General features: G+C 42.3%; 1 protein-coding gene across 1 annotated transcript in view; it reads right to left on the bottom strand.

The window, feature by feature from the left end:
* Positions 1 to 13625, bottom strand: part of MAD1L1 (mitotic arrest deficient 1 like 1) — a 2477345-nt gene that overhangs the window by 1546375 nt on the left and 917345 nt on the right. Inside the window, exon 12 of the mRNA XM_085629234.1 lies at positions 5884 to 6024. Within this exon, the coding sequence (XP_085485360.1) occupies positions 5884 to 6024 (141 nt within the window). The remainder of the gene's footprint in view (positions 1 to 5883; positions 6025 to 13625) is intronic.

The raw sequence follows: 13625 nt of genomic DNA, 5'->3' as shown, positions 1-13625 counted from the left end.
GTGATTTCTAAAAAATCATCCAGTAAATTACATGCCACAAACAGTCAAACAATACCCCAGCAGCGCTCTTATTCAACACCGAAGTCGATTATCCAGTACAAAAGAGTGAATATGCTCAAATACACATTTATTGAGGTTGTTAAAGATCTGTAATCCATCTTCAGCCAGTTTTCTAATCATACATTAGCTCTCTTTCGAGAATACAGCAATCCACTTCTTGAACACACAGGAGGTGGTTATTACTGTAAAGAAAGCCAATTGCCCTGAAAATTTGCTTTAGTATTATCTGACCACTAAGCATTATTTGTATAAATGCTCTTTTAAGACGTACTTCCACTCTAATGTTGATTACAACCAGCCTAAACAGCGTTTTATTTTCGCTTCATTAAAATTGCCATCTTTTGCTGTGATAAAAGTGTCACTTACAAGCAAGTTATGTTAATTGGTCTAAGAATTTGTACAAGGGTAAAATAACTTCAGTGCTTATTCTACAGGCTGCACATTCAGCTTGATTTAAGAGGCTGCATATTCAAGACACGGTACACAAAATAAGGAAACGTGTTTAGTAATAGGACACCCCTTTCAATTGTTCTGTGAGGTTCTAGAAAGGATAACAAGTGCAGGACAAAAAATATTTATAAGAGCTTTCTTTCTGCTTTCCAGCATCATTGCCGGTATTCCAGAATAACATGAGAGATGTCAAAAGGTAGGGGCGTGGCAAAAGCTAAATGTTTGTCCAATTAACCCCTTGCATTCATTTATTTGACCATGTGCCCTTTTAAGGGACATCACATCCCCTTTCTGTAGCAAGTGTCTTACTACTCCCCCTTCAAGCAGGGACTGCATGTAGAGTCCATTCCTCCTGGGTTTAACCTACGAGACTCACCAGGAAACTGACAACTTCTCATACACCCCCATCTCCCTAAGATTTCCCAAACACTGTGTACAATCACAAAAGCTGCAGACCCAATAATGATAAATAAACTGTAGCTTAACTTCACTGATGATGATTGAAGCGATCATGCAATCACATGAACAGTACAATCAAACATTTTCCTCAACATACTAAGCAATGCATTTGGACCATAGTATTGTCGGATATGGTCTTCCAGGATCTGTTGCCCACAATGTGTAGGCTTAGAGACCAGATTACAGGTTTAACCTTCTGAGATCATTTCAGTCAACTGTCCCGCGACAACCCCATTATAATTCAACAGCACTGTAGCCAAAGTAATAGTTCCATCAGCGGAGAGCCCAGAATTTGTAAGTAGTCCCACTTGGGGCTTTCTGAAATTAATGAGCTCTGAATCGTAAATATTTACAACGTGGCTCAAATATTTTTGGAACCATAGTAGTTAGAGGAGTGAATTTGATGGGTTATAATCTGAAGTATTTAGCAATACTTTTTTCAAACCAAAAAAAAATGAAAATGTGCCTACAAATGTCTGAAATGTGAACTGTTTTAATCAGTTCCAAATGACTTTATATAATGTCACTTTCCAGAGTACAAGTGGTTTCAAATTGGGTCACTTCTATTTCCTTCCAATATCACTACATTTAGTATCCTCTAGTCCAGTCCCTGCAATCAATTTTAGACCAATTGATCACAATTTTTTCACAGCCAACCAATCACTCTATTAGACCATAGTTGCTGTCACAAACATCTCGAAATCAGCCAGCTACAGGCAACATATAGATATGTTTTTAAAATGACAATTTATTTTACAAAACAATTTCTCATTTTCATCTTACTAAAATGAGCTCATCTAACATCTAGCTAATCCAAAACAGAATGCCAATCAACAATCACCAACCTATGATGAAACAGGTTATTGCTAACTGAAAGATTATAGAAACGCTACCCCATTGGATTCCCTAATGATTTAGGATCATTAGTGAAAGCGTTTACACTACCAGGCCATGCAAATGGAAGAAATTTGCTATAATAAGACAGGTAGAATTTAACATCCATCACAATCCCATTTTTAATTATTAGACCACATAAACTTATTGGTTCTGTCCCTGTATACCAAGTCCTTAGAGTTCAATCAACACTTCACTCTATACCCGAATTACTACCACACAAGCACTCTGGTAGAAGTGGTAGTAAGTGAAGGGGTGACATTGGTGTGCAGATTCAGTCTGAAACTTGGGGAGGTCTCTGGATTTACCCAACATATATGGTTGAAAGCAGAGGAAGAACTAGTAAGCGATCGTGCTAGGCAGATACGAACATTGTTGAAAAAACTAAAATACCAGCATAAAGGAGCACGGGGGAGGGTGTACTGGAGTGTTCAGAGGGTACTGTATACCTTTATAATACAAGCAGCCAGGACTTAACTGTGTGCCAACCTTAGAATGTTGAATGGATACAATTAATGTAATGTTCCCTATTTGACTAACTTTGTAGAGAGAAGTGCATTTAACAAGGCAATATGATCTGCCAGCTAGAACACTGAATATTAACTCAAAGCTAATGTCACTTGCTGACTCCTGAAGTCATGTACACCTTCACCATGACAATGACTGGACTAGCCTCCATGCCACAACTGTTCTAAGACTTTAAAAACTCATGATGGTTTATTTTTATTTTTTAAACAGTGCAGATGGCGGGCTTCCAGGAAAATAAATTACTCTTTACAGAGAATTTGTCTAGCAACATATAGCATGTGTAATAGACTTTGCAAGTTTGAGGAAAATGGTTCAAGATTAAAGGGAGAAAGCTAGAGCATTCTCAAGGTAGAGTTTGAAGAACCAACCACTTCAGTAGATGGCTTGAGAACAGGGAAACATCTATTGTGTACTAAAGAGTCAATACATCATGGGGTTAACCAAGCTCCACCAACATTCTTTCAGAAGTCTGTGAGGCTTCCACTAAATGTTGGTTGCTTCATCAGCCGAGATTATGGACTCTAAGAAGTTTGCTAAAGAAAATTCAGAAATTTAGGTGGGGGAGTGAAAGAAACAGAGTTTAGCTGAAGCATGAAAGGAAAATCTTAATGATCTCGTCTTTGCAGATGCCAGATAATACACTAATGGTAGCTTTGGTATATTAACAGAAATCCACCCTGAGACAGATAGAAATTGACACAAAAGTTGGTTTTTATGATGCATACATTAGAATCTGCTAAAAACACTATTCGATTATTGAACACAAGGCATCAGTATTCATTTGATGGAGAGCATGCTCCAAGGAGAAAACATTATCACGGGTCTGTCCCGAAGCTGTTTGTGTCAAACGAAAAGCTATAGGGTGCTAATTTAGCTGTGGTTATTTCTAATTTGGAAGTTCAGAATGTGCATGTAGAGGTGTGAATATTCCAACAGAATAAAAAACTCCATTATTACAGGTCATAATGGTATTTTGGCAAAGGCCTACTAGTGAGCTGTGCAGGATTGGCCACACATGTGGATGACTGATAAGGACTTGACCTTGAATTGCGTAGAAACTTGTGCAGAGGAAAAAGAATCATTCCATTTCAGTGGAAATAAAAATTTGGAATTGAAGAAAGGCGGCCATTCATGTTTTTCAGCTATTGTGTTTAAAGTATGTAAAGTACTGGTGGACAAAGTTAGCCACATCAGTGTGTTGCCTACAAATACACACATGACTGTATTGTCTTTCCAGGTGGCTGGATTGCTCCTGGATCGTCTTTATACTAGAATCCTGTGTTTGTTTTTCCAAGTGCAACATTCCCGGGGTTTTGGTTTCTAATACTAGTATCCACTTTACTTCCCCAGACTTAACATGTTTTTTTTCTTTACACAGCATCAGGCGGAACAAACAGCCAAACACCACCCGCAGGGAAACTGAATAGTTGAAAGATTCAATAGAGTACTCCGCGACACCAACCAGCTTTTCAAGGCTTGCAGACGCTCATTATTGACAGCAGTTAGGACCCGCTGAGAAGAAATCACAGAGGTACCATATTAGGACAGTGTTTTGCCATTCGGCTTTATGAGAAATCGGAGCTGCTTGGTGTCCATAGTGGACAGAAAAAAAAGCAAAGGAAGACTTGAAACATTACAGTACATCTGGATTCAAGTAGCACAAGAGAAAGAGCATGTTTGCTACGAAGCCCTTGACAGCATAAAATTGTCTAAAGTCACTGTTTGCGACTGGCTTAAACTGATGATTACTTTGACATGTGACTAAAGAATGTACAAAGAGCTTGGAAGCAGCTTAAGTTGAGAAGAAGAAAAGCAGAAAAATTATCATCATTGGATGAGGATGAATATGTCTTAGGTTGACATAGGTCAAGCTTCCACTACGCAGATAGGGATAAAGATTCATTTTCTATGTGATGCCGCCCTACAGGCTGAATTACCTAAATCAATGCACTGTACTGTGATGCTTCCCCTACTGTACTACTAATCCCTTTCACTCTCTTTGTTAGGGATTTGATAAGGTCCATGACACCGGCACTACATATTGTTGTTATTGCGCCTGTATATTATGATTTGAGTTCATTAGGATCAATCTTTAACTTAAGTGTTTACCTAAGATGCAAATAATCAACTAACTTGTACATAAGTTGTTTGACATGGAATAATATTCTTAGCTATTATCTCGGTTTTGGTCTGTCTGAGAAATTATGCTTGAATATATAAATAAAGATCATTGTAGAAAGTATTAGAAGTTGGTAGGCAATGAAGGTCAAAGCACAACAGGACCAAACAATAGTATCAGTGCGCTGCATGGATGCTGGTAACCCAGTTATGTGCACCTTCATGCGCAGGCGATTACATAGGGTGATATTTTGTATGATTTTATGCCTTTTTTTATTATGTAATCTGGAAAGTGTGTTTTATCTTGGTTGTAGAATGTGGTATGCTGACCACTGAGGTGTCATGGCAGTAGATAACCTTCACGCAAGGAAAGATCAGGTCTGCGTGAAATAAAGGCGCCTTTCCCCCAACATACTTCTGGCATGCCCCTAGTGCTTCAGAATCTAGGTCTGTACTTTAATTCCTACCCTTTATCCAGCTCTTATGCTGATCTCCTTCGTGCCTTGCAAATCACCACGTCCCCTGTGTTTTATACAACGCACAATGCAGGCGATTCAACCATTAAATATATCAAATAAGGCATAGACATCACTTCTGTCAATTTCAAGTGGATGACATAAGACAGGGAAATGAACCAATTGCATACAAAATACCATCATGGAACTCATACCATTCTCCATTTTGACCAGTGCATTTTTCAGGAAAACCCAAAATTATAGGATCAAACCACGAACTGCACGATAGATAACCAAGACAGCCCAAAACCAATACATTTAGGGGTTAAATATAGCAAGGTCACATTTTCACATTGCCTTTCATAACTAGCAAACGACCAAAATATATTCAGTAAACACATTTTTTTATTGCCAATGCTTGTGTTATTTTTACTCTAAGAGAAAAACATTTTCAACTAGGCTTCTCCCCCCAGAGTTCATGCTCATTACGCAACAATATTTCCCTATAGTGAATGACTACATGTGGAGATGCACCACGTCCAAGTCCTGAAAATGTATGAGGTTTTGAAGATGGGACTTGAACATAAAGAATCTGCATAAATTATCTTCTGGCGCAGAGGTGATCCGTATTAATGGAAATATAGTCAATTTCTCACAAAATGCATTATGCAACAACGGTTTTATTCTTAAAGTGCATGAAATGATTTTGGTTGCTTTACAAACACATCCCTCCGAATAGAAATACTTTCATCTATATCTCTTGACATCATTCGAATGGGTTTTACCATTTACATGCAGTGATTTCCAGCTCATGGCCTAGTTGATGCGCGCTATTTGACAATACTTTCAGCCCATGAACACGGAACCATCAGATGCAAAAAATATTTATCTAAGCAACAGAAGAGCCCGCGCCACTTACCTCCATCTCTTTGTTGTGGTTGTGCACCTTCTGCAGCATCTCTTCTGCTTCCCGCAGACGGTGGTAGAGCTGCGGCGAATGCTCAGTTGGGGTCAATTCACTATCGTAGGAGTCCAGGATGGCCCGCATACCGTCTCGCTCCTGGAACAGAGGAAAAATGGTAGAAACCATTACTGATCCTTCAACAATGCCGAGACACCCTAGGGTATTTGTGCGCTATATAAATTGCATAAATAAATAAATAAACAATGCGGATTTCAATTCATACATGGATAGTACTTTTACAGTACAGTATCCTGTTCAGTTATATTCTTTCGTATTATGAGTTTGCCTATAAAGTGACAACAGCCAACTGTGAAAAAACTGCAGATCTTATCCTATGGTCCCAGGACCCCTGGGGGTCCACAGGGCCTACACACAGGGGGTCGGTGACAGTTTTACAAAATGAAATATTAAAATTAATAAAGTATATAAAAATAAGGAAGCAACATAGAAAAGGTGAAAACTTGTTCTAAATTAGATTTTGAATTATACAAAATATAAAAATATCTGGGCATTTGTTTGGTGTACATTAGTTTTTGTATTTTTGTGGATTGCTTTGAGGTCCAAATCATAGAAATTGCTCAGGCTCTGGGACCCCGGCTTGCAATAATACCTTGTAAGGGTGGGGTCGCTGGACTGCAGTAATGATTCAGTGGGGTGGCCACATAAGGCGAAAGGTTAAGAACCACAGAGTTAACACATTCCAGTATTAACAACATAACAGAACAAAGGTGGGATGAGACTTTAGTTAGCTGGGTGTGCTGTACAATTGCGCGCTCTGACATCCTGTACTGCTGAATTGGAAACAAGAGATTTGCCAACAATAATTAAAGGCATTTGTAAATCTGAAGAAACTTACTCCTTCATACCTCTATTACACGTGCTTAATTTATCAAGTGTGACACTCCCCACCATCGCTGGGTAAGGGTACTTTACATTTAAACACATGTGTCATTTTCAGCAAGGCTGTCCAGGGAGGTCAGGCCTAGTGGGTCTGGGAAAATGGCCACCGTAGAGGAAGCGCACACACATCAGCATAGGTTAATAGGTAACTTAGTAGCGCGCCCACAGCCCCTGCTGCATTACTTCTGGGTAGTACCAGACCCCAGTCAGTAATAAGGCGATCTGAAGCAAAATACACAAACTTTCCGGCACCATGCTCGTTCGCACACTGCTGCACATGCACCTGGTCTTTTGCTATTTTTCCAAATTCGGTTGAATTTTATTACAAATTTGACTTTATGAGGAACAAAGCCCTTGTCACCTCGTCTACTGTGAAAATAAAAATGATGTCCTGTGAGCTTGGTGTTTGAGCCATCATACTCTGGCAGCCTTACAGGGGATTTTTGCTGCAGGCCTGGAATAGGTGACATTTCGTGTTATTTGCAGGGATTTGGCATTGCTAAGCTTGTCAGCAACTGGAAAGCCAACAGCAAGATGAGAGAAGTGCTTGGCAGCAGCAATATTTCTCAGAGCACACCTGGGGCGAGGCTGCGCCAAACAACTGGCATATGCTTTGTTTTCCACAGATCCTGGGATGGAAAGAGCTATTGCAAATTAGTGTGATCATTTCATATTTTTACTCGACAGAACCAGTGTAAGTACTACATGGGATTACAAATTTATTTGGTTCATTCAAACTAATGTTTGGGGTGTTGTTGCACTTACAAATGTGAAGCTATTACTATCACTACTTCAAGAGGGAGGCCCTGGGAAAACACCATTTTAACGTAAGAGTTGGTGCAGTGGCAACAAAAGGGCGATTATAAAAAGTGTATCAAGCCGGGTTTAGACAATGTCAGAACTGTCGATCGGGTTTTCCGCTTCCTATTACTAACTTGGAAGACAGTGACACTCTCTGGGGGAAGCTTATATGTAGCTTTAATTGATTTACGGTCTGCATTCAACCTTATTCCCAGAGACAAACTTTGGTCGTCTTGAAGGATATGGGCATCCCTCCTGAAATCTTAGCACAGACTGTTCGCCTGCATGAGAACAACTATGCAAGGGTTCACTGGGGTAACCAAGGCCAACTGTCAGACCCGATCAGGGCCGATCAAGGGGTTAGACAAGGCCCCCACTATCTTCTCACTCTTTATTAATGGCGTTGTACAGTTTCTCGCAGAGAGCCCAGCAGATGCAACGACTTGGGGAGTGGGGGTGGGGGAGGAGGGGGTGGTAAGGTGTCGACCTTACTTCTTGCAGACGACACTGATAGTTTCCAAGACCCAGAGTGGCCTGAAATCCCTTCTAAAACGCTTTGAGTCCTTTTGCACGCTAAGAGGTCTTGAGATAAACACCTCAAAGACCAAGCTCTTAATGAATAACCCTCACCGATCCTTTAAGGGGAAGTTGTTTCTATAGGGGAACCTCTAGAGAGAGTGAGTACCTTTGACTTACTGGGTGTCACTCTCTCTGACTACCTTTCCTGGAGGCATCATGTTAAGAGACAGAATCTCCAGCTAAGGTGTACCTCAGGGGCTCTGATCAAAGAGCATAAGATTTCATCGAACAAGCCAATAGCCGCCCCACTATGCATTCATTTATGATCACAAAGCAGTGGGAGCAGCTCTCTATGGGGCGGAACACTGGGGGTTTGAAAAGCTGGATTCACTCATAGTGACCGAAAATAGTTTCTTGAGATCATTTTGCTTCCTCCCACAGAGTACTGCCCTGCAACCGCTGAGATTAGACATGGACAGCTTTTCGATTGTACAAAAAAGCACAGCTATGCCCTCTGCTCTTTTGGCTGTGTTTAAAAAACACCCCTGAGCTGCATCCATATGTTGCTGCTTTGGACGAGGTCTATGCATCTGTGCGTCTCCTATAAGAAAATTGGCTGGCTAACCAGGGTGACATCATTGTTGTCCACTCTAGGGGTGGGAGGCTCATGGGATACTGATACTACAGAATCTCTTCCAACAAAAGCCCAGATCAAGAAATATTACTGGGACTGGGTGGTGCAATCCCTCATTTTCCATCCATCCCGGGGTCGCTTGACACTTGATTTCATGGAGTTCAAGATGGAAGGCTCCAGCGACCAATATTTGGAGGTTATCACAAATCCCCAGGATAGGAAACTCTACATGCAATTTAGATTTGGTTGCCTTCCTGTTGCCAGCCTTATTCCAAATCCCAGCTCTGTCCAGGCTGCTCTCTTGCAGCGGAGTCTATCAGTCACATCCTTTTTGCGTGTCCTAGGTATCACTAATTGAGATCTAGGTGGATAGCGCCTGGTTGTAGACAGCTAGGCTCACCCTGTCCTAGTGATGCGTTATGTATCCTAAAATCTGATTCTAGCTTATTAATTGTCTGTGCTGTTGCTAAATTTCTGGGCAAAATGTGGATCAGTAGGAGGTACGCATTGACCACGCAATTGATGTAACTCTTATGCTTTTTAATATTCTTAAATTATTTTATATATGTATCTGATTGGCTTTGAACTAATCTTAGAACTGTACATGCCTGACGGGTAATGCCGTTAAATCTTACGGTATTGACTTTTACTGATACAGTTCTTTGATATAATCTTAGCAATTTTATTAACTTTTTTAAACTCCGTTTTATTATTTGCATTGGATGGTCTGAGCTGAACTAGCTTTTGGAAATTTGCAAACAATTTTCGGTCTCTTTTCACTTTAGGCACTGGCACTTTTAAAGCGTTGATTCAAAAACTGGGGATAAGGCTGATTTTATCAATCCTAGGTACCGCTTTGACTGACGGTTATTAATTTTTTATACTCAATGCACATGCACTTTGGTGGACTTATTTCATCCTTCAGAGTATTAGGAAGTCTGGACTTTCAAAGGAAAAATATTCATATCATTCCAGATTACTGTTTTAAATTTGAATGTTTTACTATGTCTGTATTGTGCTGTATGAATGTGACACTTTTGGCCGCAACGACCGATATAAAGTTATTGACCGACTGAAAAGAGTATCAAATCTGAAAATAACAGGCCCATCTCCTTATTAAATGCTGAGCCTAAAATTCTTGCTAAGGTTTTAGCTAACCGTCTGGTTGGGGTCGTCGGCGACTTGATCCATCCGGATCAGTCCGGTTTCATTCCTCACCGTAATACGGCCCTGAACCTGAGGCGTCTTCATGGAGTGCTCGCCAGAGCGGAGTACATACGTGAACCGGCCGTTTTGGCGTCCTTGGATGCCACTATGGCGTTCGATACCCTAGAATGGCCATATCTTTGGGCAGCGCTTGCGAAATTTGGTTTTGGCCCCGGGTTTATCGGTTGGGTGAGGTTGTTGTATGAGGAACCGTTGGCCCAGGTAGTTGTGAATGGCAGAGTGTCGGCTCCCTTCGGGTTGGGAAGAGGCACGCGGCAGGGTTGCCCGCTGTCACCTCTCCTTTTTGCGCTTGCCTTGGAACCTCTGGCTGCCTGGTTACGATGGGAGCCCTCATTGCGCGGCACTCGATGGACGCCTGAATTTGAGGACCGCATTTCTCTTTATGCGGACGACATTCTCCTGTACCTCACATCTCCCCGGCAGTCTTTGATAGTACTGGTCGATGTTCTCAACTCATTTGGTCGCAACTCCGGCTTGGTCATTAACTGGGCCAAGTCATGCGTCTATGTTCTCTCTGGGGACGCTCCTCTCCTTCCGCGTGGCTGCCCTATTCAGATTGCGCTGTCAGGGTTCAAATACCTGGGAGTGTTCATAACTTTGGACCCTGTGGCCCGTTATGAACGGAACCTACTCCCCCCACTCCAACGACTGAGGGCCGACGTCTCGAGGTGGCGACAGCTTCCGATTTCGCCGCTCGGACGCGCGGCGTTGTTTAAAATGATGTCGCTGCCACGATTCCTGTATGCACTGCAAAATACACTCGACGTCATACCGGCCCGCTATTTCCGTGAGGTTGAGAGTTTGCAGAGGCGGTTGGTTTGGGACGGGCGATCCCGAATCGCTCTCACAAAATTGACACTCCCTTGGTATGATGGGGGTATTGCACTCCCCGATATCAAGCGATATTATTGGGCATCCCAATTGGCGGCGGTGAACCACGGGATGTACGGGCCGGCCCTGAACCCGGCGTTCGAGATGGATAAAATGCTATTGCCTGGGGAGGATTATAATAGAGCACTGTATTCGAGGTCTCCTGGTGTGCAGTTGACAGGCCCAACAAAGATAGCGGTACGTGTGTGGCATACTGCTAATGCTGCGATGGGTTGGAAGGGCCGCCTGACTCGAGCGACTCCACTGTATGCTTCGGATAGGCTGGGCTGTTTGTGGAAAACCAAAGGGTTTGAGAAATGGGATATGATTGGCATATGTAAGGTGAGTGACCTCTGGGTGAAAGGGGAGTTTAAAACGTTTGAAATGTTGAAAGCGGAATATAAGCTAAACGATAGAGAGTATTTCCGATATGCCCAGGTCCGTCATGCGTTGCGCTCGGTTTTCCCTGATGCCACCGCTATCCCGGAAAATTCCCCGCTGGAGGATAGGGTGCTCGATGGCTACGTGCCTGACAGCACAATCTCCTTGATCTATAAAAAACTTATCAACGATCGGGCGGATCTGTTGACCCGCTTGAGGGAGATCTGGGTGGCTGACGGTTTGGAATTAGATGACGAGGACTGGGTCTCGGCAATAGCCTCCCCGCGGGAGGTGGCAATTCCGGCCCGCCTTCGGTTCGTACAACTAAAGATACTCCATAGAGTGTACGTTACTGGTCCCCACCTGATGCGCATGGGTTTCTCCGTGGATGGGATGTGTAAGCGTGGCTGTGGTTCGCTGGGTACTTTCCTTCACATTATATGGGAATGCCCTGAGGTGGCGCTCTTTTGGCGTCGGGTGCATGCGGTAATGGAGGAGGTCACTCATGTTGCGCTGCTTCCAGAAGCTAGGAGGTGCCTGCTGAACGTGTGGGAGCCAAACGATTATAATGTGGCACAGACGAGGTGGGCGATTTTGGGAAATATGGTGGCCAAACGTAACATCGCCCAGTTATGGGGTTCCCAGAGGCCGCCCACGGTCTCGGTGTGGAAGGAGAATATGGATTGGTGCATGTTTAGAGAAAAGACGGTGTATGTAGCGAGAGGCAAGCCGCGGAAATGGACTGGGGTGTGGGGTCCGTGGAACGCCTATCGCGGAGACATCTGTGCCCCTCCACTGGCTGTCGGGCTGGATGCCTCTTCGTCCCCCTAGCCGAGCATTCCTCGTCTGTTCAGTTCTGAGTGTGTTACAGTTTGTTTTTTCCTCTGCTCCCGTGCCCCCCTCCCTTCTCTGCTGCGGATCATTGGTTCCCTACCCCGGGGAGCGCGTCCTGCTATTTACACTGTCTATTGCCTTGTTTGTGTGTAATGTTTCTTAATTTTAAATTGAAAACTGAAACCGTATTTAATACTGTCACTCAACTGTTGCTTTCACCTTCATTGGGTGAGATGACGGACCGACGGGCTACCCGGATTGATCAATTTGTATAACGGTGAATGATAAGTTTCATGCTACCTAGCGGCCGGCCCAAAGGGTTGTAGGCCCATGTTTGTACCTCATTGAAGTCCAATAAAGGTTTCTTTTCAAATAAAAAAAAAAAAAAATCTGAAAATAAGATTGACGTGGGGGGAAAGTGTAAAAGGTCCTCAAAAGGATGTATAGTGGAATAAATAAGACAAGGAACCAAAACAGCGGTTTTAAATAGCTTTCTGGGAACTATTCGTGTTTTACCAAGTACTACAGGGGCGTTTATTCGTGGCTCTCAAAGTGAGAACATTTGAAAAAGAGACCAAGAGTGGGGGGCCTTAACACCCATTCGACATGTAATAAGAGGTTGGTCTGTAAAAGGGTTTAAAACAAACAAAAACACACAAAAAAATACATATATATGTATGTCTGTATATTATATACATATATATATATATATATATATTTATTTACAAAAAAATCTTAAAACAGAGATCTTGAAATTAGGACTGCTTTAAGGTGTGCATTAGAATACATTTCCAAGCAATGGCTTTAGAGCTGTGGAAAATAAGTACATATTTGGTACACTTTCCAGTTGGCCAGTTCCATCAGGTTTCTACTGGGTCCAGTTGCTGTCATATTGGTTTTTGGTCATCGAATGAACTGCTACGAAGAAGATTTCCCACACTCCAATTTTCACTGCAAGGTCAAGCGACTATTTGCATTGAAACCCTATCTTGTGTGCAGTTCTAAAAGGTCATCTGGTGTCCACCATGAATTCTGAATGTCTACATTTAGTCATATATAGTGTTCATGCCCAGAGATCTATTGACCAAGTTGAAATTTACACTGGTGGTGAGCAGGCGAGCCTCCAAAGCTTGTCAACGTGCAGTAAGGCAGCCATTGCATTCCCATTTACACTAGCCTATTCTATAGTGTGACAACTCGCAACGCAGGACTATTACACAGTGACAAAACTCAGTGTCCGCTCCAGAAGTCCAAATGTTCGTTCAAGTTCAACAGGCCTCACAAACTCCATCACAGACATGTTCATAAAATGGAATTCATTCATTAAAAGAAAGGTTCATGTTGCATATTCATTTATTTTAAAAAGTGTATTGAATATTCATCCTTTAAAACCCCTACAGCATATTAATTTTAAAAAAAAATGCACTAATCCATATTCATTATAAAAAGAACACTGGAATGCAGTTGTACTTGCCCACTTTTATGTTTTTCCGACCAAGTAGACATATTTTTGCGAATGCCACAATCTGCC

This window comes from Triturus cristatus, chromosome 10, assembly GCF_964204655.1.
Source record: "Triturus cristatus chromosome 10, aTriCri1.1, whole genome shotgun sequence".
In the NCBI taxonomy this organism is placed as follows: domain Eukaryota; kingdom Metazoa; phylum Chordata; class Amphibia; order Caudata; family Salamandridae; genus Triturus; species Triturus cristatus.
This window is presented reverse-complemented; position numbering and strand designations above follow the sequence as displayed.